The sequence below is a fragment of the Chiloscyllium plagiosum genome, unplaced genomic scaffold, assembly GCF_037043375.1.
Source record: "Chiloscyllium plagiosum isolate Xiang-an unplaced genomic scaffold, Cpla_swu_hap1 HiC_scaffold_49, whole genome shotgun sequence".
NCBI classification, from domain to species: domain Eukaryota; kingdom Metazoa; phylum Chordata; class Chondrichthyes; order Orectolobiformes; family Hemiscylliidae; genus Chiloscyllium; species Chiloscyllium plagiosum.
Window position 1 is genome coordinate 7,549,076 of NW_028270187.1, and position 25,627 is coordinate 7,574,702.

The window sequence follows — 25,627 nt, forward strand, 5'->3', positions numbered from 1 at the left end:
TTTCTGCCTCACTTTGCTGATACGCTCCTTCCAAGGTTTGTCGCATGCCCCAGCTCCCCCCCGCCCCCGAACCAAATACCCAGCACCTTCAGGTGGTCAGTCCTGACGGTGAAGGGGATAGAGGATTCGTCAGCCCAGTTCCCGAAGAGCATGGCTTCGCTCTTGCCTCCGTTTACCTTGGCCCCCGAGGCCCGTTCGAACTGGTCACAGATGCACACGAGTCTGTGCACGGACAGCGGATCCGAGCAGAAAACGGCGACGTCATCCATGTACAGGGAGGCCTTAACCTGCAGACCCCCGCTGCCAGGAATAGTCACCCCTCTCAGGCTCGCATCCTTCCTGATGGACTTGGCAAATGGCTCTATGCAACACACAAACAAGGCAGGAGAGAGAGGGCAGCCCTGCCTGACTCCAGAGCTGACTGGGAAGCTATCTGATTCCCACCCATTGATTGAGACTGCACTGACAATGTTGGTGTAGAGCAGTCTGATCCAATTAGCGATTCCCTCCCTGAAGCCCATTTTGGAGAGAACATCCCTCATATATGTATGCGATATCCTGTCAAAGGCTTTCTCCTGGTCCAGGCTGATGAGGCAGGTGTCCAACCCCCTGTCCTGCACGTAGGCAATCGTATCTCTGAGGAGTGCGAGACTCTCAGCGATCTTCCTGCCCGGGACAGCACAGGTTTGGTCAGGGTGGAACACCGATCCCAGAGCAGACCTGACCCGGTTGACAAGATTTTGTAGTCTGTGTTTAACAGTGAGGTCGGTCTCCAATTTCTAATTTCCTCCCTCTCCCCCTTCTGCTTGTAGATGAGGGTGATGATGCCTTTGTGATTGATCGCTCAAACAAGGGAAACGGCTTCTCTACGTTCACCCTCTCCTTACGCCTCATAATTTTCCACACCACAATCATGTGCCACCACCTCAGACATCTCTGCTCTAGAAAAAAACAATCCAAGCTCATTTAGTCTCTCCTTTTTTTGGAAGTAATATTTGTGTTTTGATCCTAACCCCCATACTGGGTCTGGGTTTAACATTGCTGCTATCACTGTCGGCTCATTGTGAATGATTTATTCTTGCAACCTGAAGCAGCGCATGCGCGATGCTGCCCCTTCCCAAAGTTGATTGATCCTGAGCAGAGGAGCGCATGCGTGAGGCCCTCCCCCGGCTCTGCATTGAGGAGCATTTACTCAGTGAGTGCAAGAGGTTTGTTTGAAACAGACCGCAATGGAGAGATCAGCGCCCAGGGAAGCGAGGGAACAGCAGGCTCCTTCCAGCAGCACATCGGGATGGGAGCCTGGGACACAGAGGGGGCTCCGAGACCGGGATTGATTCGGGGTGAGTTCAGGGAGAACCGGGGGCTGTTTGTAAGAGGCCGAGCGGAGCAGGAACTGGTCCCGGAACTTGGAGTGAGCGGGCTGGGGGGAAGAGAGAGGCCTTTCTCGGGCTGTGTGTGGGCCTGCTGAGGGAGGCAGAGCGGGAAGAAGCTGCTGTGGGACATTCTTGTGGTTTTTAATCCCTTAAACACTGATGGGAGTTCATTGTTTGACTTCTGTTTCCCGCTGTTGATATGGGACAGGTTGATGATGACACTCACATTCATATGACAGAAACTAACAGAGGTTCAGCTCCATAACTAACATCACATATAGATGTAGGAGAAGCTGACAGCTAGAGACTGATAATTATACTCCCATTCACATTGCAGAAACTTAAATGGGTAACTGCACCCACATATTCACATAGAAACTGACAGGTACAGATTTATAACTACAGTCACACATTCATATTGCAATAACTGACAGGGATAGATTGACCCTCCCTATGAGATGTTCTTAAAAAAAGTAAGAAAACAATATCATTTATTCAAATTACCAATACGGCTTCCTACAACATCAAGGGATATACTTGATCAGGTCTGAGAGTTTGATACACCTTTATATATTTTTTAACATCTCGAACACCTCCACTTTTGGCATGTGCACTAATATCAAATATTTTTCAAGATATCAATATATATTTCCCCAAGTTTCCTAGCCTCCACTCCTATGTCTCCAGGCATAGAACAGTAACTGTACTCCCATATTCATATTACAAAAAATAGCAGATTCAGATTGATAAATGCATTCATACATTATCAAATCAGAAACTGATGGGGAGAGATTAATAACTAATCAATTTATATTTAATAATTCATCTAGCTGAAACATTCAGGTATAATCTTTTAGTTAGAATTAGAATCCATACAGGTTTAAAGCAGGACGTTTAGCCTGGCAAGTCTGCACTGACCCTCTGAATATTATCTCAACCAGAGCCATTCCCTTATCACTCTACATTTACCCCTGACTAATGCACCTAACCCACACTTCCCTGAACACTATGGGCAATTTAGCATGGCCAATTCACCTAATCTGTTCTTTGGACTGTGGGAGGAAACCGGGGCACCCAGAGGAAACCCACACAGACATGGGGAGAATGTGCAAACTCCACGCACACAGTTGCCTGAGGCTGGAATCAAATCCAGGTCCCTGGTGCTGTGAGGCAACAGAGCCAACCACTGAGCCACTGTGCCGTATAATGTGCCGCATTATACAAGAATATTCACATTGTAGAAACTGACTGGTACAGATTGATTACAACACTTGTATGTTCACAGAATAGAAACTGACAATTACAGATTGATAACTACATTTTCATATTCACTTTGCAGAAAATGGCAGGGATGATTTAATGAATATATTTGCATTTTTACAAGCAGAAACATTGAGGGATATATTAATAACTGCATTTATACATTCACATATCTGAAACTGACAGGTACAGATCAAAAATTTAACTCGCTTATTGACATAGCAGAAACTGAGACCCACAGATTGATACTTGCACTCATACATTCAGATAGCAGAAACTGACAGGCACAGATGGATAACTAGCTGAAAATGTGTTTCTGGAAAAGTGCAGCAGGTCAGGCAGCATCCAGGGAACAGGAAAATCGACGTTTTGGGCATAAGCCCTTCTTCAGGAATGAGGAAAGTTTGTCCAGCAGGCTAAGATAAAAGGTAGGGAGGAGGGACTTGGGGGAGGGGCGTCGGAAATGCGATAGGTGGAAAGAGGTCAAGGTGAGGGTGATAGGTCAGACTGGGGTGGGGGCGGAGAGGTCAGGAAGAAGATTGCAGGTTAGGAAGGCGATGCTGAGTTCGATGGATTAGACTGAGACAAGGTGGGGGGAGGGGAAATGAGGAAACTGGTGAAATCCGAGTTCATCCCTTGTGGTTGGAGGGTTCCTAGGCGGAAGATGAGGCGCTCTTCCTCTAACCGTCGTGTTGTTGTGGTCTGGCGATGGAGGAGTCCAAAGACCTGCATATCCTTGGTGGAGTGGGAGGGGGAGTTGAAGTGTTGAGCCACAGGGTGGTTGGGTTGGTTGGTCCAGGTGTCCCAGAGGTGTTCTCTGAAACGCTCTGCAAGTAGGCGGCCTGTCTCACCAATATAGAGGACGCCACATCGGGTGCATATGCAAGGATATGCAGGTCTTTGGACTCCTCCATTGCCAGACCACAACGGTTGGAGGAAGAGCGCCTCATCTGCCGCCTAGGAACCCTCCAACCACAAGGGATGAACTCGGATTTCACCAGTTTCCTCATTTCCCCTCCCCCATCCTTGTCTCAGTCTAATCCATCGAACTCAGCACCGCCTTCCGAACCTGCAATCTTCTTCCTGACCTCTCCGCCCCCACCCCAGTCTGACCTATCACCCTCACCTTGACCTCTTTCCACCTATCGCATTTCTGACGCCTCTCCCCCAAGTCCCTCCTCCCTACCTTTTATCTTAGCCTGCTGGACAAACTTTCCTCATTCCTGAAGAAGGGCTCATGCCCCAAACGTCGATTCTCCTTGGATGCTGCCTGACCTGCTGCGCTTTTCCAGCAACACATTTTCAGCTCTGATCTCCAGCATCTGCAGACCTCACTTTCTCCTCACAGATGGATAACTACACTCTCTTGGAGGAAACTGACAAGAACTTTCCCACAGCATAACCAAACAGGTAAAAATTTATTACTACACTTCCAAATTCACAGAGGGATAAACACACTGTCATGTACAGTTTGATAATGATACTCAAACATAACAGATCAGAATCTCACAGGTACATATTAGGAACTACACTCTCTCATTCACCTCGCAGAAATTGACAGATGCAGACTGATAACTACACTGACACATTCACAGCACAAACTGACAGGAACAGGTGGGCAACTACCCTCACTCATTTGTGAAGCAGAAACTAACAGGTACAGATGATAACCAGCACTTACATATTCACAGAACAGAAAGTTACAGTCATAAATTGATAACTGAACTGACACATTAACATTACAGAAACTGACATACATTTTGATAAAGGCATTCGAACGTTACCAAACCAAAAACTTACAGCTACGTGTTCATGTCAACACTGTCATAGACAGACAGCAGAAACTCACAGGGGTAGGTCAGGAAATACACATACGTATTCACATAGTGGAAACTGACATGTCCATATTAATTAGGAGAAAGTGAGGACTGCAGATGCTGGATGCCAGAGTTGAAAAATGTGTTGCTGGAAAACACAGCAGGCCAGGCAGCATCCGAGGAGCAGGAAAATCGACGTTTCGGGCATAAGCCCTTCTTCAGGAATGAGTCTGATGTGCCAAGTGGGCTGAGATAAAGGGGAGGGGGGAGGGAATTTGGGGGAGGGGGGCTGGGAATACGATAGGTGGAAGGAGGTTAGGGTGGGGGCTGAGAGGTCGGGGAGGGGGTGGGGGCTGAGAGGTCGGGAAGGAGATTGCAGGTCAAGAGGGTGGTGCTGAATCCGGGGGTTGGGACTGAGATAAGATGGGAGGAGAGGAAATGAGGAAGCTGGAGAAATCTACATTCATCCCGTGTGGTTGGAGGATTCCTAGGCGGAAGATGAGGCGCTCTCCCTCCAGGTGTCATGTGGTCAGGATCTGGCGATGGAGGAGGCCAAAGACCTGCATGCCCTTGGCGGAGTGGGAGGGGGAGTTAAAGTGTTCAGCCATGGGGCGGTTGGGTTGGTTGGTGCGGGTGTCCCAGAGGTGTTCCCTGAAACGTTCCGCAAGTAGGCGGCCTGTCTCCCCAATGTAGAGAAAACCACATCGGTGCAGCGGATACAGTAAATATTATATGTCCATATTAATTACTATATTTGGATGTTCACAAAGCAAAGACAGATTGATAACTGCACCATATTCACAGAGCAGAATCTGACAGGTATATTTCCATATGTACATGTCTGAAACTGACAGATTTACAAATTGATAACCTTATTTACAACACAGATCCTGACAAGAACTGATTGATATATGCACTCACATATTCACCAAGCAGAAACTGACTGGTACAGATTGATAACAACACACTCATTCTCATAAACTATTCCTGCCAGATATTGATTGAGATGTACGCTCTCATTCACATAGCAAAAACTGGCAGGTATAATTTAATTACTTCCTCGGATATATGGAGGAGACACTGACAGGGACAGATTGGAAATTACACTCTTCTAGTCACATAACAGAAAATCACAAGTACAATTTGATAACAACACTTCCACTTATCAAACTGTATCTGAGAGTTTATGTTAAGTACACTCAATTTCACACACAATCTGACAGGTAGAGATTGAAAACTGCTCTCTCATATTGACAGATAGGCATAGATTCAAACCTGTGCTCACATATTCACATTGACAAAACTGACTGCTAAACTTCTGTATATGCAGAGAAAATTTTCTGACAAGTACAATTTGATAAAGACACTCATATTCATAGGGCAGAATGTATTGATCACAGCACTGTCTCACCGAGCAGAAACTGTCAGGGAAATATTGATAAATACACTCTCATATTCACATTGCAGAGACTGACAGGAAGCATTGCGTCCGAATTTCTCATATTCACACCGTAATTGGTTGGGGATAGAAAATTTCACACATATTCAGCCAGAAAAACTGACAGGCATGGATTGGTAACTACATTTACAGATTCTGACAGGGACAGATTAAACTAAGCTCTCAGAAAAACTCAAAGCAGAATCTGATAGGTACAGAACGATAAATGCATTTACACATTCACAAACCCCAAAACTGACAGTTACTCATTGATAATTAAACACTCTGATTTAGAGAACAGAAACTAATGAAGAAATATTGATCAATTTACTTTCACATTGCAAACACTGACAGCAATAGATTGATAAATACACCCACAGACACAGCAGAAACTGTTAGGTACAAATTGATAACTGCACACCTGTATGCATATAGCAGAAAGTGACGTGGACAGATTGGTAACTACAGTCACACATTCTCATTGCAGCATCTGACAGCAATACATTGATTGACAATCTCTTGTTCACATGACAGAATTGACAGAGACTGAAAATGATAGTCACATTCACACAGCAAAATCTGACAGTTACAGTTTGATAACAGCACTCCCACATGCACACTAACTGAAACTGGCAGGTATATGTTGATAACTACATTCATCTATTAACAAACCAGAAACTGACAGGTACAGGTTATTACCGACACTCTCAAATTAACAGAGCAGAAACTGACAGGGACAGACTGCTCAATAAACTCACACATTCACACTGTGGAGACTGACAAATATGTATTTATAACTGTATTTTGACATTTACAAGTAGTGATGGATAACTCCATTCAAATATTCATACAGGAAAAATTGACTGGTCCAAATTGATAGCTATATTGACATATCCATGAAACAGAGACTGGCAGGAACAAATTGAAAAATAAATTCAGATTGCAGAAATAGGCAGTGCTCTCAGCTGCAGGGTTATGGGCTGTTAGCAGGAAGATGGGATTAAATGGCCATCTGGTGTGTTTGTGTTGGAATGGACAAGATAAGCCAAATGGCCCTCTTATGTGCAATGTCATTTCAATGGATCTATAGTTCTATATCAATCTGTCACTGTGAGTCACTGCTATTTGAATACATAATTAATTTAAGCAAGGCTTAGAAGGACAGAATATGAGAGTGTGGTTGTTATTCATCAAGTAGGAATTGACATGAATAGTTCAATACCTAAACTCATATTCACAGACCCACTTGCATTGGATAGTCCCATTCATGGAGCTGTACAGTTATTGGTTCGTTTCTGGACCTAAGTCAATTGGTATTGAATTAACAAAAAGAAAAATCACCAGACATGGAGCAAGAGTAGAATCAGACATGTTATTCTGTTTGAATTCCTGGCTTTAAATACAATATCCTCATGATTATTAACAGAATGTTGCATTGATCAGTTAAAGATGGTCAAACTTGGCTGATGGTGATTCCCAGGAGATTTCACTTCTGTCTTCCTCCAGGCAAATATCGAAGGATCAAGACAATGTAATATTCCCTCGGTACAGAGCCAAGTGTGACCAGCTGTTTCTACCAAACAGCAGGTATGTTAGTGCACTCAGAGCGAAGAACATTCTTTCCACTGTCGGAGTGAATTGAGTCAGCTACACATTGAGCTCAGTTTGAGAGAGATGTTCAAACAATTGAGAAAATTATCAGTTTGTTTCTTTCTCACACTTCACAATGCACGTATGGCCAGTTTGAACAAATTCACCATTCACAGCTCATTGATATTTGCAAAATTTGAAACTGGAATGTCTGAATTCTTGTCCAAATTATGCACTCATGAACTGAAACAGATCTGCCTACAATCACCCTCACAACAGTATCACATAACGAAACACACCCTCACAGAGAATATTAGTGGCTGCCAGAGAGATACATCCCTTTACCAAATAGAAACTGACAAGCATGCATTGATACCTTTGTTCACTCTTTCACTTTGCAGAAACAGGCAAAAACGCATTGATGACGACACACGTATTAACAGGGTAGTTACACACACACACACAATCTTTTGCAGGCACTGTCATGGATAGATTCATAACACTCAGATGTTCACATGACAAAGTGACACACACTCTCTTATTTTCATTGCACATACCAACAGGAATAGGTTGACAACTACACTTTCATATTCAGATATCAGAAAGTATCGTGTACAGATGAATAACTGTGCTCAAATGTTCACCTATCAGAAAGTGGCATTACAGATCAATAACCAAACTCAACTGCTGTCAGGTAGAGACTGAAGGTGACACGCTCATTCCCAGAGATAAAAGACAAACTGACAGGTACGTTAGGATAGCTAAAATTACATTCAGATGTCGGAAATTGACACGGACAGATAGGTAAGTAGACTCGCACTTTTACACAATAGTAATTGTCCTAGAAAGATTATAAGTGCACTCCCATATTCACAATGCAGAAACTGACAGGAATAAGTTGATAACACTTCAATTTCACAGAACATGAATTGACAGGTACAGTTTGATAACTAAACTCACATTCACACAGCAGAAACTGAGAGGGTAAATTTATAACAATAGTCACGTGCTTGAATTGGAATAACTGACAGGGACCATTAATGACAACATTTACATGTTCATGTGACAAGAATGGACAGGCACAGGTTGATAAATGACTTTGCATTTCCATAATGCAGGAAATGAGAGATTGAGACTGTGGCTTTAACAGGTTTTTGTCTTTTTGTTCTTGAAGAGCAAATTTAAGGCAGAGCCACCGAGCCACGAGAGCAAACAGTTTGAGGCCTATTGGGCATCTTTACAGAAAGCTGAAGACTCATCAACAGAAATACTTCATGTTTGAGAAGGACACCTTCAGTTTATTATTTTTGGAGAAATTTAAGAACAAAAATTACAGACTGTTTAGATGAAGCTTTCTATCGCAGCAATTCAATTTGCAAATTACATACATGGCAGGGCGAGAGAACCTAATTGCCAAGGTGTTGTTGTGACTTTGATGAACAAAGATGGAAGCATTACATAGCAGGAAAAAGTGAACTGTCGTAGTGAGTGTTTGCATGCTAACAGTCAACGAAATGTGTACATATTGTTTACTAACAATGTAAGGCTAAGGAGTTTTTAAAAATTAGGCTTTCTCTGTATATTGATTGGCTCTTTTTAAGAGGGGTGGAAGGTTTGATGATATTGTGGCTTGAAGATATTTATTTTGTTCTTTCTTTCTTGTTGAAGAGAGGTTTTATGGCAGAAGTGTCAAGAAGTTTGCACTAGAGTAAACAGTTTGAGGCTTCTTTTAAAGTTGGAACAATAGAAGCAGCCTGAATGGGTGTGGTCAAACTCTCACAGAATGACATTTTTAGTTTTGGCTTTCAGCAAAACTGTCAGCATCTTGAAGACAGGAAAGCTAGTTTTCCCCTCTCAGTTACAGTCAGAAGCTGCAGATTCTCTTTCTGCTACTGGAGTCAGATGTGAGACTATATATTTTATTGAATTTGTCTTTTGCCAAGGGTGTTTATGGGATATTACTGTATTGGAACAGTTTATTAGGAAGTGATACTGTATCCATTATTCTGTTAAGTATTCCAGTAGAGTTAAGTTATTCCAATTTCTTCTTTATTGTGTTGTATGTTAACTACTGTGCACAGGACAAAATGCACCTTTTAAAGCCACACAATCATTCTAACTGATAACTGCCCTCATATTCACATAACAGAAACAGACTGGTACAGACTCCTATATTCACAAACCAGAAAATGTCAGGTAAAGATCGATGACCATGTTTACAACACAGAAACTGACAAGGTGAGACTGATAAAAGCATTCACACAGACTCATAGCAGAGACTGATAGGGATAGACTGTTCATTACACAGACATATTCACTGAGCAGAAACTGACAGGTACAGATTGAAAATGCCAGTCAAACTTCACGTAACAGAAATGAACATAAAGACATGGATAGCAAAACCCCCATTTACATAGCAGAAACTGTCAGGGACCAATTAGTAAATACACTCTCACATTCACAGAGCAAACACTGAGACGGATAGATTGATAACTACAATTACATATACTCTCACAGCAGAGACTTTAAGGATAGACTGATAATTACACAAACATAATGACAGTGGAAGAACAGACAGGTACAGATTGATGACTAGACCGCCATATTCGCACATTAGAGTTCATGGAATGCCCGGCCAGTAGCAGTGGTGGACTCTCCCTCTTTATGGACATTTAAATGGGCATTGGATAGGCATATTGAGGATAGGGGGCTAGCGTATGTTAGGTGGGCTTGGATCGGCGCAACATCGAGGGCCAAAGGCTGTATTTGCTGCGCTGTATTTTTCTATATTCTATCACAACTTGTGTGGAAAAGTTTAACTAAACTGAGATACTCAAAAAATAGAAGCTGGCAGGTACATGTTGGTAACCACATTGACATATTTCCAACAGAGAAATGGACAAGGTAACACTGATAAAAGCACTCTCACATTCACATAGCTGAGACTGATATTGGGAGACTGAAAATTACACAGACAAATTAATTGAGCAAAAAGAAACGGGTACAGATTGATAAAGCCAGTCGAACAGTCTCATAGCAAAGACTGATAGGCATTGCAATGATAAATACCCTTCACATTCTCACATCAGAGACATTCTGGGATTGTGATAATTACACTAAAGTAATCGCTGTGGAAGAACGGACAAGTACAGACTGATGACTACACTCACACATTCAGATGGCAGAAACTGACAGGGACCGATTGTGAGAGAGTAATAATCATTCATCTCCCGTTTTACTTCAGTTTTACACAGCCAATAATGAGAGGTAAACTAACCCTTAACCCACCTGAAATTCTGAACAACACTATCTCATAGTGTAAGCAGGGATTCACAGTGATAAGAGATTGTCACAAGTAACATGAGATTGTCACAATTAAAATATACACAGGTATCATGTTCAAAATAATCTTTAAATAACAGTGACCAGTTCAGAGTGAGTACAAATGACTTGTGACCAAATAAAGTTCAGAGAAAATCCACATAGCAAAGTTCATAATGAAAAAAAACTTCTGCTCGAAACTGAAATGCACTAAATAATATGTATTCTAATGTAGTGCAAAGTAAGATTTCAGGAACTGAAATATTGGCAGGAGGCTGCTGACACTGATTGAGGAGCCAAACAGTCAGGGAGTAAAATTCATGTTGTCAGCAGGAAGCAAAAGGCACAGGTCACAGTACATCAGTTCCCTTCAGTCATTTGAGGTATCAGAGTAGAACTGACAATGATACACACACTGGCAGCTATTCTGAGTAACGTATGAATACTTTGGCTGATACTCATTGGAGATTTGAAGAAGAATAGGGGAAAAGATAACTGAAGGGAGTTTACAGAGTAGATGATGCTAGAATGTCCTTCATCTTCAGAGTGTAGACCAAGAAACAAGCAAAAAAGAACATTGCTTAACTCCCATGTTCCTCCAACGCGATGCATTTGTCAAGTAGTTCCATCATTTCCAGGAGTAAAACACACTCCCTGTCAGATTGCAGTGCACTTTCTCACTTGACAACAAATGTGATGCCATTTTAAAATGGAAGAGAAATGAAAACCATTATCAAAAGATGCAGAATACATTACAATTAGAATCTCACATTTTAGAGTGAGCTCGGAATTTGATCCCTTCACAAAATTTCGGTTTGTGTTTCCGATGGTATTGCAGATCTTCACGGATTCACATTGAGTCACAAACTAACCAATCAGAGAGAGGGTACCATGCCAACGTAGCCAATCAGGAGCCAGGCTCCTCCCCCCCGCCCCATCCCTCATTACCGTTGCTGATGCCGTCAGTCTATAAAAAGGAAGCTCCGAGTCCGCTTTCCCTTATTCTGTGTCTGAAAGTGAGCGGCGCTATGGTTGATGAGAAGAAAGCACAGCAACCCTCCAAGAAGGGCGCGAAGAAAATCATCAAGAAGGCGCCAGCGAAGGGCGGAAAGAAGAGGAAAAGGACCAGGAAGGAAAGTTACGCCATCTACATCTACAAAGTGATGAAGCAGGTTCACCCCGACACCGGCATCTCCTCCAAGGCCATGAGCATCATGAACTCGTTCGTCAACGATATTTTCGAGCGCATCGCGGGGGAGGCTTCCCGCCTGGCCCATTACAACAAGCGCAGCACCATCAGCTCCCGGGAGATCCAGACCGCCGTGCGGCTGCTGCTGCCCGGGGAGCTGGCCAAGCACGCCGTGTCGGAGGGCACAAAGGCGGTGACCAAGTACACCAGCTCCAAGTGAAGGACCGCATTGAACTGAAACAAACACATCCACAACCCAAAGGCTCTTATAAGAGCCACCCACACTTCCCTGAGACAGCTGAACCAATTCTTTACGATTTGATTTGTTTTATAATTCTTGACGAGGTATTTTTAATTTTAGTGCGATATATATTTGTTTTTACAAGTACTTTCCGAATTAATGGGGGTTGGGTTGAAGAATGCGGATTAAGTGCCAGTGAGTCATTTTTCATCTTGTATATTCACCCGTGGCAGACCAAAAGTAAGTGCCCACGTCTCCTGTTGTCGGAGAGAGACTTTCAAAGTGAACCGATAGAACACCAACACTGCTCCCGGACTGAAATGTGGAGCTTTTGCTGAATCTGATCGAGAGTGACAATGGATGGACGACTGTCAAAGATCGTCTAAAAACCGTGTTCTTCATTGATCCTGAGCCGGAAGAACGTGTGCCACGTTCTCAGCATGTTGGGTGTGCTAAAGAAATGTGAAGTGAAAAGGCCGGTTACAGACTGCAGTGTTTGGCCCGTTTTGTTTCAGCTTCTTCTCAAGGTTTAGAAAATAACCTAATTTCAAAATCAGAAATGGACAGGTAGAGGTCGGCAAATGAGGGAGAGTAACACGGAGTGAAGTATACACTTGTAAACTAAAAGTAAATTAACAATTGTATTAATGTTTTTTTAAACTTCCTCACTTTTTTGTACTTCATTTTTCATGGAAAACATTTGTTTGGAAATTGGCGGGCTTTTCAAATTGGAAAGAAGGCGGTTGATGATTTGGCGCCGGTACTTTCCGCCTTCCTCCCCGTGCCCTCTCCGGATTGGGGAATGAGGCAGATATCTGATTGGGAATTGGAACAACATTAGGCGGGGCTGGACAATGGGACCAATCAGACACGGCCGCCCCACCATTCCTCCCGAAGGTATAAGAGGCCGCAATGTGGGCGGAGTACAGCATTCTCTGTGAAAGCGCTTGGGAGATTGTGACCATGTCCGGAAGAGGAAAGGGCGGTGGGAAAGGTCGCGCCAAGGCGAAGTCTCGGTCGTCCCGGGCTGGCCTGCAGTTCCCGGTGGGCCGTGTTCACAGGCTCCTGAGAAAGGGTAACTATGCTGAGCGTGTGGGTGCTGGAGCGCCGGTCTATCTGGCTGCGGTGCTGGAGTATCTGACGGCTGAAATCCTGGAGCTGGCCGGCAACGCGGCCCGGGACAACAAGAAGACCCGCATCATCCCCAGGCACCTGCAGCTGGCCGTGCGCAACGACGAGGAGCTCAACAAGCTGCTGGGAGGGGTGACCATCGCTCAGGGCGGGGTGCTGCCTAATATCCAGGCCGTGCTGCTGCCCAAGAAAACTACCGCTGCTGGATCTGCTAAAAAGTGAAGAGAGTATTCTTGAATCTGACAACCCAAAGGCTCTTTTAAGAGCCACTCACAACATCTGTGAAAGGAGTTAAACACTCCCATCTGTCGGATTGAATTACCTTCATTTAATTGATATCGATGTCAGTCCCTGCCTTTTTCGATACTGTACTGTCACTGTGTGTGTGATCTAATGTGAAGCCTTTCCTCATGGGTGTTCACCGTTTGAGCCGTAGCACAAGGACCGTGAAAAGTTCATCAGAAAAGGCTTTTGCCTGAAACATCGATTTTCCTGCTTCTCGGATGCTGCCTGAACTGCTGGACTTTGCAAGCACCACTCTAATCTCCAGCATTTGCAATACCTATCTCCGCCGAATAGAAGTGTCCTATCTTTGAATTCCATGGATAGATTCATTTTACAGTCACATTTCCAAACACCAAGGGTGTTGTTTGATTGCACAGTGCTCTGAATGACACTTTCTGCTGTCGTTTCGAAGCTTTCAAAATGAACTGAGATCAAACCAGGACAGTTGCCTCACTGCACGGGTCAGTCAAATAGCACAGAAACAGATCCTTCTGTCCAACCAGTCCATACCAATATAATTCTGGATCAGTGGTGCTGGAAGAGCACAGCAATTCAGGCAGCATCCGAGGACAGACAAAATCGACGTTTCGGGCAAAAGCCCTTCATCAGGTATAAAGGCAGAGAGACTGAAGCGTGGAGAGATAAGCTAGAGGAGGTGGGGACAGAGTAGCATAGAGTACAATAGGTCAGTGGGGAAGGAGATGAAAGTGATAGGTCAGGGAGGAGAGGGTGGAGTGGAGAGGTGAAAAAGGAGCTGGGCAGGTCGGACAAGTCAGGGGATCGTGTTGCTGGAGGTTAGAAACTAGGATGAGGTGGGGGAAGGGGAAATGAGGAAACTGTTGAAATCCACATTGATGCCCTGGGGTTGAAGTGTTCCGAGGCGGAAGATGAGGCGTTCTTCTTCCATGCGTCTGGTGGTGAGGGAGCGGCGATGGAGGAGGCCCAGCACCTCCATATCCTCGGCAGAGTGGGAGGGGGAGTTGAAATGTTGAGCCACGGGGCGATTGGTTGATTGGTGCGGGTGTCCCGGAGATGTTCCCTAAAGCGCTCTGCTAGGAGGCGCCCAGTCTCCCCAATGTAGAGGAGACCGCATCGGGAGCAACGGATACAATAAATGATATTAGTGGATGTACAGGTAAAACTTTGGATGTGGAAGGCTACTTTAGGGCCTTGGATGCAGGTGAGGGAGGAGGTGTGGGCACAGGTTTTACAGTTCCTGCGGTGGCAGGGGAAAGTGCCAGGATGGGAGGGTGGGTCGTAGGGGGGCGTGGACCTGACCAAGTAGTCACGGAGGGAATGGTCTTTGCGGAAGGCGGAAAGGGGTGGGGAGGGAAATATATCCCTGGTGGTGGGGTCTGTTTGGAGGTGGCGGAAATGTCGGCGGATCATTTGGTTTATGCGAAGGTTGGTAGGGTGGAAGGTGAGCACCAGGGGCGTTCTGTACTTGTTGCGGTTGGAGGGGTTGGGTCTCAGGGCGGAGGTGCAGTATGTGGACGAGTTGTGTTGGAGGGCATCTTTAACCACATGGGAAGGGAAATTGGGGTCTCTAAAGAAGGAGGCCATCTGGTGTATTCTGTGGTGGAACTGGTCCTCCTGGGAGCAGATACGGCGGAGGCGGAGGAATTGGGAATACGGGATGGCATTTTTGCAAGAGGTAGGGTGGGAAGAGGTGTAATCCAGGTAGCTGTGGGAGTCGGTGGGTTTGTAGAAAATGTCAGTGTCAAGTCTGTCGTCACTGGAGATGGAGAGGTCCAGGAAGGGGAGGGTGGTGTCAGAGATGGTCCAGGTAAATTTAAGGTCAGGGTGGAATGTGTTGGTGAAGTTGATGAATTGCTCAACCTCCTCGCGGGAGCACGAGGTGGCGCCAATGCAGTCATCGATGTAGCGGAGGAAGAGGTGGGGAGTCGCGCCTGCGTAATTACGGAAGATCAACTGCTCTACGTAGCCAACAAAGAGACAGGCATAGCTGGGGCCCATACGTGTGCCCATGGCTACCCCTTTGGTCTGGAGGAAGTGGGAGGATTCAAAGGAGAAATTGTTAAGGGTGAGGACCAGTTCGGCCAAACGAATGAGAGTGTCGGTGGAGGGGTACTGTTGGGAACGTCTGGAGAGGAAAAACGGAGGGCTTGGAGGCCCAGGTCATGGCGGATGGAGGTGTAGAGGGATTGGATATCCATGGTGAAGATGAGGCATTGGGGGCCGGGGAAACGGAAGTCTTGGAGGATGTGGAAGGCGTGGGTTGTGTCTTGAAAGTATGTGGGGAGTTCCTGGACTAGGGGGGATAGGACAGTGTCGAGGTAGGTAGAGATGAGTTCAGTGGGGCAGGAGCATGCTGAGACAATGGGTCGGCCAGGGTGGTCAGGCTTGTGGATCTTGGGAAGGAGGTAGAACCGGGCAGTGTGGGGTTCCCGGACTATGAGGTTGGAAGCTATGGGTGGGAGATCTCCTGAGGTGACGAGGTTCTGTATGGTCTGGGAGATGATGGTTTGGTGATGGGGGGTGGGGTCATGGTCAAGGGGGCGGTAGGAAGAGGTGTCCTCGAGTTGGTGTTTGGCTTCAGCGATGTAGAGGTCAGTGCGCCAGACTACCACTGCGCCCCCTTTGTCCGCTGGCTTGATGGTGAGGTCAGGATTGGAGCAGAGGGTTTGGAGGGCTGCGTGTTGTGAGGATGAGAGGTTGGAGTGGGGGAGGGGGTGTCGATAGGTTGAGGCGGTTAATGTCCCGGCGGCAGATTGAAATGAAGAGGTCGAGGGCAGGTAATAGGCCAGCGCAGGGTGTCCAGGTGGATGCAGTGTGTTGGAGGTGGGCGAAGGGGTCCTCGGAAGGTGGGCGGGAGTCCTGATTGTGAAAGTAAGCTTGGAGGCGGTGTCGACGGAAGAATTGTTCGATGTCACGGTGTGTATTAAATTCATTGATGCGTGGATGGAGGGGGACGAAGGTGAGTCCTTTGCTGAGGACTGATCGTTCGTACTCAGTGAGGGGGAGGTCTGGAGGGATGGTGAAAACTTGGCAGGGCTGGGAGCTGGTGTGGGTGTAGAGCTGGGAGTGGGGTCGGAGCCAGTACCTGGAGTGGGTGTGATGGTGGGGGGAATGGGGGTAGAGTCATGAGCAGGGGTAGTCTCAACCTAGACAAGTCTCACCTGCCTGTTCTTGGCCCATAACCCTCCAAAATCTTAATGATATACTTATCCAAATGTCTTTTCAACATTGTGACTGTGTCGATATGCATCACCCCCTTTCGAAGTTAATTCCACACAATCTATACTATTTTACACAAACTTAGTTTTAAAATCTTTTTCCTTTTACCTTAAAAATGTGTCTCATAGTCTTGCAGTCTCTTACCGTAGATAAAATACCTATCATTCCCCTTACGTTTAGCCCTCATAATTGTCAAAACTCTATCACCCATCAAGATCTTAGGCTCCAGAGAACAGAAGTCCCAGCCTATTCTTACAATGGAATTTTCCATTCCCATCAACATCCTAGTAAATCTTTTCTGAACTTTTTCCAGCTCAATAGTATACTTTTGACAACAGGGTGACCAGAACTTGGTACGGTAATCCAGAAGAGGACTCATCAACATCTAATACAACTTTCCAACTCCTGTACTCAAAGGTCTGAGCAATGAAGGCAAACATGCTAGATGTTTTCTTCACCACATTGTCTAATGTGAAGCAAATTTCAAAAATATGCAGCTGGCCAACTCGATCTTTCTGTTCAACAGCATTATCCAAGGCTCTACTTGGAATTGTATAAGTCCTACCTTTGTTTGCTTTGTAAATATGTAATGCCTCAATAACTCCATCTGCCATTCGTCACATCATTGACTGATTTAATCAAGATTTGTTTCTCATCTGAGATAGCCTTCACTGTTCACTATACCACCAATTTTGATGACATCTGCAAAATTACTAACCATGCCTTCTGTATTCTCATCTAAGTCATTTACATAAAAAAAACAAACAAAAGTGGACCCAGCACCGATTGGGGTGGAACATCATTGATATCGTGCATCCAGTCTAATAAGCAACTGTCCACCTCCCCTCCATCTCCTGCTGTTATGCTAATTTTATATTCAATTGGCACGCTCAACCTGAATCCCATGTAATCTAACCTTGCTATTTAGTCTACCATGCAGAAACTTGTAAAAGACTTTTCCAAACTTCAAGTCAATAATGTTTACCAATGTGCACTCAATCTTCTTGGATACTCCCTCAACAATCTCAACTTTGGGAAAAATAACTTTCTTCTACAAAACAATCCTGACAATTCCTAATTATTCCTTGCCCTCTCCTACCACTTCTTCCCAAACCGTACATTTGAATCCTATCATTCAGAATCACCACCAACAATGTACCCATCACACAAGTCAGACTCACAGGTCTATAATTCCCAGGCTTCTCCTTACATCCCTTCTTAAAATAATGGCAAAATATTACCCATTATCTGATCATCCAGCACCTCACCATAGTTACAGATGATACAAATATTTCTGCAAGGGGCACCACAATATCCTCCTTAACCTCCCACAGTGTCCTGGGATACACAAGATCAGGTCTCTGAGATTATCCAACTTTGTTTTCAAAGACCTCCAGCATTTCCTCTTATGTAATGTGAACTATTTTCAAAACATCAATATTCATTTTCCTGAGTTTGCCTGCTTCCCTGTAAAAACTGATGTGAAAATTCATTTTCTGCCTCGCGTCTTCTGAAATTCAAAGAGAACTGCAGAGGTGAACTGGATTTGCTGGTAACAAAATGGCCCATGTCTGCTCCCACAAAATGGCTGACAAATGTCTACCCTTAGTACATTGTCATGAATGGCTGTGAGTAATCTATTTTGTCCAGGGAAAATCAGGGTATTTCTGAAAACTGACTAACTTTCACACACAGGCATAAATGTTTTGGTTCCATGTATCTATGCTGGAAGTCTTTGAAAACAGACCTAAGCTTAACTAACTAGAACAGAAAGCATTCTTACAAATCTTAGAGCAACTAGTTAAAACTAAATGTCTTTGGTATTTTTAACACACATAATTAGGACAATGGGAAATATAAGAGGAAAAACAGAATTTCATAAAGAAAGCACACGAGATACAACTGACTCACAGATAAAGCCAACCTGAGAGGCCTGAAGGAGTCTAGCAATTAAATTTGGAATGTGAATGAGGAGCATGCATAGAAAGATGGCAAGGATGAGTGATGAAAGTGTCTGTTCAATGCCATGAGGCCATGGGAAGCTGAGGCCTTTTAAAGGAATGCCTGTCATTAATTCGGTGTCTTATAGGATTGGGTTTACAAAGTATGAGGGAGGATCAAAGTGATCATGTTGTATGCAATTGTTATCAGCAAATTTATAAAAATACTGCTTTATGTTATAAATTCAGAGTGTGTCATGATCTCTCTTTCAGGGCTGGTCTCTGGAGAGGATCTTTTGTCCCTCCTTTAACTGAGTTTTGTATGAATAAACCTCCACTTGCCTGAGCTCTGCCTGCCTGCTGAGTTTGCATTCTGTTTCGGGGGGAAAAGACTCCAACAACAACAACTCCCTCCTTGATCTTTAAGGTGCCCTACTCTCTTTCTCTCTCATTGTTAACTTGCTTTGATTGATCTTGTAGAATCTCATTGAATTATGCTTAACCTTATCTGCCAAGACTACCTTTGGATTAGATTACCCACATTGTGGAAACAGGCCCATTCCCCCACATTTACCCCTTGACCTAACACTACGGGCAATTTTGCATGGCCAATGCACCTCACCTGCACATTTTTGGAGTGTGGGAGGAAACCAGAGCACCCGGAGGAAACCCACGCAGACACGGGAAGAATGTGCAAACTCCACACAGAGTCGCCAGAGGTGGGAATTGAACCCGAGTCTCTGGCGCTGTGAGGGAGCACCGTGCCACGCCCTCTTTGGTATCCCCCTCTTTGATTTCCTAATCTCCCTCTCAAGAATGCATAATGTTCAAGAGATGCTTTTCACCCCAGTTGTCTATGTCTAATATGATTTATTTGTACTTGCAAATAAAACATTGACTTTGTTGCTCCTTTGATGCTGTGCTTTTCCAATTTCAATTTTATCAACTTTGACTGTCCTTACTAAAAACCTTACATTTATCCACATTACATTGCTTTTGCCCATTGAGTTCTCCTCAACACAGTCACAATGCATTTTCTTTCACACTCACCATCCGACCTAGTTTTATGTCATCTGTCAATCTGGAAATGTTACATTTAGTGTCCTCTTCTAAATCATTGTGACTATATTGTGAAGAGTAGCATTATAATCATGATTCTTGCATTGACTCCTAGTCACTGCCTGCCATTGAAAAAATGATCCATTTATTCCCTCTATGTGTTTTCTTTCAGCCAAGCAGTTTTTTAAATCCATCTCAACACCATGTTCTTTATTTTGTTTTATGTGAGATTTTGTCAAAAGAAACATTCAAATGTCGCCACCTGCTTATCACCTCTACTCCAGCAGATTTGCCAAGCTGAGAACATAGAACATTATGACACAGGAACAGGCATTTCGAATCCATGCTGACTTTGTTTGGTCCCAATCTTTTTTTTTCCGCAGACACTCTGCAAGTATTTTTTTTCCTGCAAGCTGAGTGGCCTATAATTCCCAGATTATCTCTAACTTGCTTTTCAAATAGATTGGTTACATTAGCTAACTCATAATCTGTGGAAAATATTACAATGTCTATGGAATCTTGGAACATGACCATTCACTATTTCTGTGACCACTAAATTAAGTACTCTGGGATGTGGATGACCAGGCCCTGCTATTTCCCAGGTTCAATCTTATCCATTGTCCCAACACAATTTTCCAAACAGTACTGATTTGTTTCAGTTTTTCCCTCTCACTGAACTCTGTGTTCCCCAACATTCCTGGTGCATCATTTGTGTTGTCCTTTGTAATCAGAGAACAACAGTTAGATATTTGGATGGGTAGCCGTTTTTGCTCCCTAATATGGACCGCCTCTTTTTGATCGTAAGAGACCTATCTTTGTGTTAACCAACCCATGTTTTCTTCCACATTTATCAATACTTTACCAGTTAGTTTCTTTTTCAAAACATCTGCAAGCTTACTCCAGTCCTCATTATCTCTTTCTTGATCAATGCCCTTTATCTCATCGCTTGCTGAATTCTAAATGATGGCAAAAGTGAGGACTGCAGATGGTGGAGATCAGAGTCAACATTAGAGTGGTGCTGGAAAAACACAGAAGGTGCGGCAGCATCTGGGGAACAGGAAAATCGACGTTTCGGGCAAAATCCTTTCATCAGGAATGAGGCTGGGATCCTCCAGGGTGGAGAGATAAATGGGAGCGTGGTGGGGCTGGGGAGAAGGTAGCTAAGAGGTGGGTGGAGGTGGAGATGAAGGCGATAAGTCAGAGAGGAGGGTGGAGCGGATAGATGTGAAGGAAGATTGGCAGGTAGGACCGGTCATGACGATGCTGCTGAGCTGGCAGGTTGGAACTGGTGCAAGATGGGGGGGGGGAGGGGAGGGGAAATATGGAAACTGGTGAAGTCCACGAAGTTGATTCTAAGCTTACTGTGAATCCTCTTGTAAGGATGCTACCTTGAAGAAGTTCTCCTCCTCTCTCTACAAAGATCTCAGTGAGTTTCTCTCTCACTGCAACCCCCAGGTCATCTCCTCTTCCCTGTCTGTTTATTTTTTTCCCAATTTGTATGCCTATTCTTGGGATCAAATGTTATCTCACAGAACCCTAAAGTTTTGTTAAATTTACAGAAGTAATAACTTGTAAATTGTAACACTTTCCAAACTCAGGGCAACCTCCATTAGAAAAGTCAAATGCAGTTGATGTAGGGAAACGTCAGCTCAATAGAGAGCAAGTTTCTCTCGAAGCCACACACCATAATCACTTGGAAATACATCCCTTTCCTTCACTGTCGCTTGATCAACCCTGGAATTCCCTGTTCATGGCATTGCAGGCAGGACATGGACAACACCTGTTCCAGAAGGTGGCTCACCACCGCCTGCTCAAAGGGGAATAAAGGGGAAGCTCAGCCAGCGACGTCCACGTCCCAGAATGAATAAACAGAAACACCTGGGGTGTCTCGTTGTGGCATACAATACATCACAAGGTTTCTGTCTGCAGCATACATGACACTAACATCTGTTGTCCACTATACACTAAATCGAGGCCGAGAGACGTTATTGCACACACTCATCCTGAACCAGAAACAGGGACGAACACTGTGATGCAAGACTCTCTCCAACAGTTACATTCTGCCTTAGTAAGAGTGTTCCACTTATTTCATTTGTGTTACTATTTTCCACTTATGTTACTTTCTGAAAGGAATTAATATTTGTGGATGAGGGTCAGCAGGATTACCACAGTTTACGAGATGTTATTGAATGGGGGAAGTACAGGGTATGGGCCGAGTGGCCGCCAGTTTCCCCGCCCCCTGATCAGATTGTGAGAGAGCCGGAGGGAGGAGTTATTAACATGACCCGGGAATGAGCACCATTGGAGCTTCATAAAGGGACACTGTCCCAGCTTGAAACCTTCTCCGCCCTTTCCCCCACAGCCCCAGTTGGTTTCGTCAAACTGGGAGAAAAGGGAATTGGGGAACTGACCAATTGATGTTTGTTTCTGGGAATTTTTGGGAAAACATCGCATGCGCAATGCCTTATCGCACGCTCGCCTCCCCCAATGCTGATTGTTCCTGAGCTGAGGAGCGCATGCGTGAGGCCCTCCCCCAGCGCTGCCATTGAGGAGCATTTACTCAGTGAGTGCAAGAGGTTTGTTTGAAACAGACCGCAATGGAGAGATCAGCGCCCAGGGAAGCGAGGGAACAGCAGGCTCCTTCCAGCAGCACATCGGGATGGGAGCCTGGGACACAGAGGGGGCTCCGAGACCGGGATTGATTCGGGGTGAGTTCAGGGAGAACCGGGGGCTGTTTGTAAGAGGCCGAGCGGAGCAGGAACTGGTCCCGGAACTTGGAGTGAGCGGGCTGGGGGGAAGAGAGAGGCCTTTCTCGGGCTGTGTGTGGGCCTGCTGAGGGAGGCAGAGCGGGAAGAAGCTGCTGTGGGACATTCTTGTGGTTTACAATCCAGTGAACATTGATGGGAATTCATTGTTTGGCTTCTGTTTCGCGCTGTTTGTTCCGAATAAACATTGAATTGTTGGGAAATAGAGGGGAGTGTATCTAAATGTGATAAAAGTGCCCCTTGTTCTTCCTTCAGCAGTTAGTGTTTTTTTGGGGGGTCTGAATATTGAACTGTGTAATTATTCTATTGTTGGAGCTGTGCATATGTTGGTTAGTTTTCTTTCATCTGAGTAAATTGTTTCAGAATTTCGCAAACAGAAAAAGACTGGGAAGAGCTCAATGTTGCTTTGGAACCAGACCTTGTTCTTTTTAAAAACAGAAGTATGATCACGACCTGAATGTTGTGTTGATCAGTTGATTTCTTTCTACTCAAATGATAATATCACTTTTTTTCTTACTCCAGGTGAATGTTTGATGGACCTAGATAATGTAATATTTCCTCAGTACAAGCCATCTGCTTCTAACAACTAACAGGTATGTTACAATTGTCAGATTGGAGAACATTCTTTCCTCTGTCAGAGTGAATTGAGTCAGATACACATTGAGCTCAATTTCCAGAAGTATGCATTCAATCCAAGAGTCGGACACAACTGATGAAATATATTTTCAAAAAATTCTCTTTATACTCATATCCGGTCAGCATGGACGGGTTGGACCGAAGAGTCTGTTTCCATGCTGTACATCTTTATGACTATGAATACTCAATGCTCAAAAGCTCAGTTCCAATAAATTCCATTATGCATAGCTAATTATCATTTGCAATATCTGAAGAGGGATAGACTGTATCCTTATGAAATATACATTCAGGAATTACATTAATCCACATGTAGTAAAGGCAATTTTAAAGTTATAATCAAGGTGAACAAACTGTTACATTATTACAACAGGAATGTATGAAGAAGATATTGAATGCAGATGCAGAAGGAAACTTTGATGTTTTCAGTAACTGAGAAAGTCAAACTTACATTTTTAATAAAGAATTTGTCCTGGAAAAGACATAACAATTCAACTATGTAAATTCCAAATGAATCTCTGGGCCAAAGCCTGATGTGGAGAGAATGCTCATCGTGTGTGTACACACCCAGAACCACCATCTCCATCCCACCGCCATATGTGTGCTTGTGCACGCACGCACGCACACACACCATTCTATCTCATACAGAGCTACTGACTAATTTACAATAGTTGCAAATTTGTACACCATCCTGAAATACACATTACAACATCTAACAGTGATGAAGATACACCGCAACTAGCAGAAAACATTTCATCAAACTGATTTCTACTTTTGGATCTCAAGTCAGAGATCAACAGCACAGAATACGTCTATTCAAATTATTAAGTCTACACTGATCAAGAACAGTCTATAACAACACAGTTGATTTAAAGGGATTAGAATTGTTAACTCAATGAATATTCCATTTCCATAGATTTTTCATGACAGCAGAGAAGTTGTCATCCCCATCTGTATCATAACGCCATTCTCCATTTCATCATTTTGTTGGAGTTTGTTTTTTCATTTCAGGAAGAACGTTTTTCTTCTTCTGTGTCTTTCAAAATTTGTTTCAAGAAATCTGTGAAGAACCCTGCATTCATCTTGACTATTTCTTCATTAAACTACAAAAATAAATCAAGGAATCAGGATATAGTTTTGCCAAGGAGTCAATAGAATCAGATCATTACTATTTACAGTAGTGCAGAAAGAAAGAAAAAGCTAAAATTGATAGGTTTGTCAAGCTGCTCCTTTATTTGAACCAACACGAGTTGATTGTTCATTAAATTGAATTTGACTGTTTAAATACTTTCACCGATAGTGGAAAATAAAAGGCCTTTTTTTCCCCCTTGCCCTACCAGAGAGCAACACAAGAATACTGTTAATGGTTTGTACCAGATCCTGTCCAGATTGGTAAATAAAATAGAATTGACCAATTCTCTTTTCTGCACAAGGAGCATTGTCTTCAGTCAGCTGCAATGCAGTTGGAGTGTTCACTTAGTTGCAAATTGATTCAGTTAATACTGATCATTAATTCATTGGTAAAGTATGTCACAATGCAAACATTGATAGCATCCTGAAAACCAGACCTTGATATCCCTGTTCAAGGTTAGACTCTGCACTATATGAATTACAAAAGTCTATTGCTTTTCTCCCCTTGATTCTGAAGAAAAGCACAGATGCTTTTCTGTTGTAATGTGTTGCATGTTCACCTGTCCATGGATTCTATAGGCTCTAAAACTAAAGAACATAGGCTGTGGACATTATCCAACTACATATACGAGGCCAAATATTAGCAGATATAGAGACACATCCACTTTCACTGACGGAAGCTGACTTCAGTGGCAATGGATAAAACCTCATTCATGTCAAGTAGCAGAAGTTGAAACAATTAATTGTGTTTGCACTTACTAAAAATGACATGTTTTAATTTAGACAACATTGAACCACTGTGAAATACAATAACCAAGAATAAGGACCACATTGGTATCAAGTATCAGAGACTGATCGATTGAATTTAGTTTTCAGTCTCAGCTTGGTGCTGATGGAAACACACTTTATCCACACTCACATTTTGTTGGAGGGCCTGAGTAATGCAGAAACATTTCCATACACTTTAATGAATGAAACACTGATTTATAAGGCATTAAACCTACCTCAGTGTATCAGATCATGACATGCAGAACTGGAAACATAAGGAGATATGCAGAATATGTCAGTGTTATATAGACCAGTACCGCACCTTCAAAGTGTTACAGATTGGCAGCACAACAGAAAACTCACTCGCACTCAGCCAGTTAATGGTGAAAGGGGAAAAATAATGAAATTTAGGCTCAGATATTTCCAAATATGGACAGTTGTAAATTGACACACCAAACCATTAATAGCTTCAATTAGTGTTATGTGTT

The 25,627-nt window shown here is 43.8% G+C and overlaps 2 protein-coding genes, 1 long non-coding RNA gene and 1 pseudogene across 11 annotated transcripts in view; all 4 read left to right on the forward strand.

The window, feature by feature from the left end:
- Positions 1-1,181: 1,181 nt before the first annotated feature.
- Positions 1,182-10,435, forward strand: LOC148135453 (uncharacterized). The gene is made up of 3 exons (XR_015754979.1): positions 1,182-1,340; positions 7,395-7,475; positions 8,653-10,435. It is a non-coding gene; the product is annotated as an uncharacterized LOC148135453 (long non-coding RNA).
- A 1,143-nt stretch (positions 10,436-11,578) lies between these two features.
- Positions 11,579-13,060, forward strand: LOC148135454 (histone H2B 1/2-like). The gene has a single exon (XM_087984486.1). The coding sequence runs from the start codon at positions 11,756-11,758 to the stop codon at positions 12,206-12,208; it is 453 nt and encodes a 150-aa protein (XP_087840612.1). The 5' UTR covers positions 11,579-11,755; the 3' UTR covers positions 12,209-13,060.
- A 30-nt stretch (positions 13,061-13,090) lies between these two features.
- On the forward strand, positions 13,091-14,758 carry LOC148135455 (histone H2A-like; annotated as a pseudogene).
- A 7,666-nt stretch (positions 14,759-22,424) lies between these two features.
- The window catches only part of LOC122545994 (histone H2A-like), a 44,294-nt gene continuing 41,091 nt past the window's right edge, over positions 22,425-25,627 (forward strand). For 7 of the 9 annotated variants that reach the window (XR_015755208.1, XR_015755203.1, XR_015755207.1 and 4 more), the window contains exons 1-2: positions 22,425-22,550; positions 23,130-23,200. The gene's annotated coding sequence lies outside the window, so the exon portion shown is untranslated. Of the gene's footprint in view, positions 22,551-23,128; positions 23,201-25,627 lie in introns of those variants that run through there. The other 2 variants (XM_087984836.1, XM_087984835.1) reach the window with 2 other exon arrangements.

Coding starts and splice junctions, on each gene's coding strand:
- LOC148135454 (XM_087984486.1), top strand. CDS start 11,756: ATGCCGTCAGTCTATAAAAAGGAAGCTCCGAGTCCGCTTTCCCTTATT.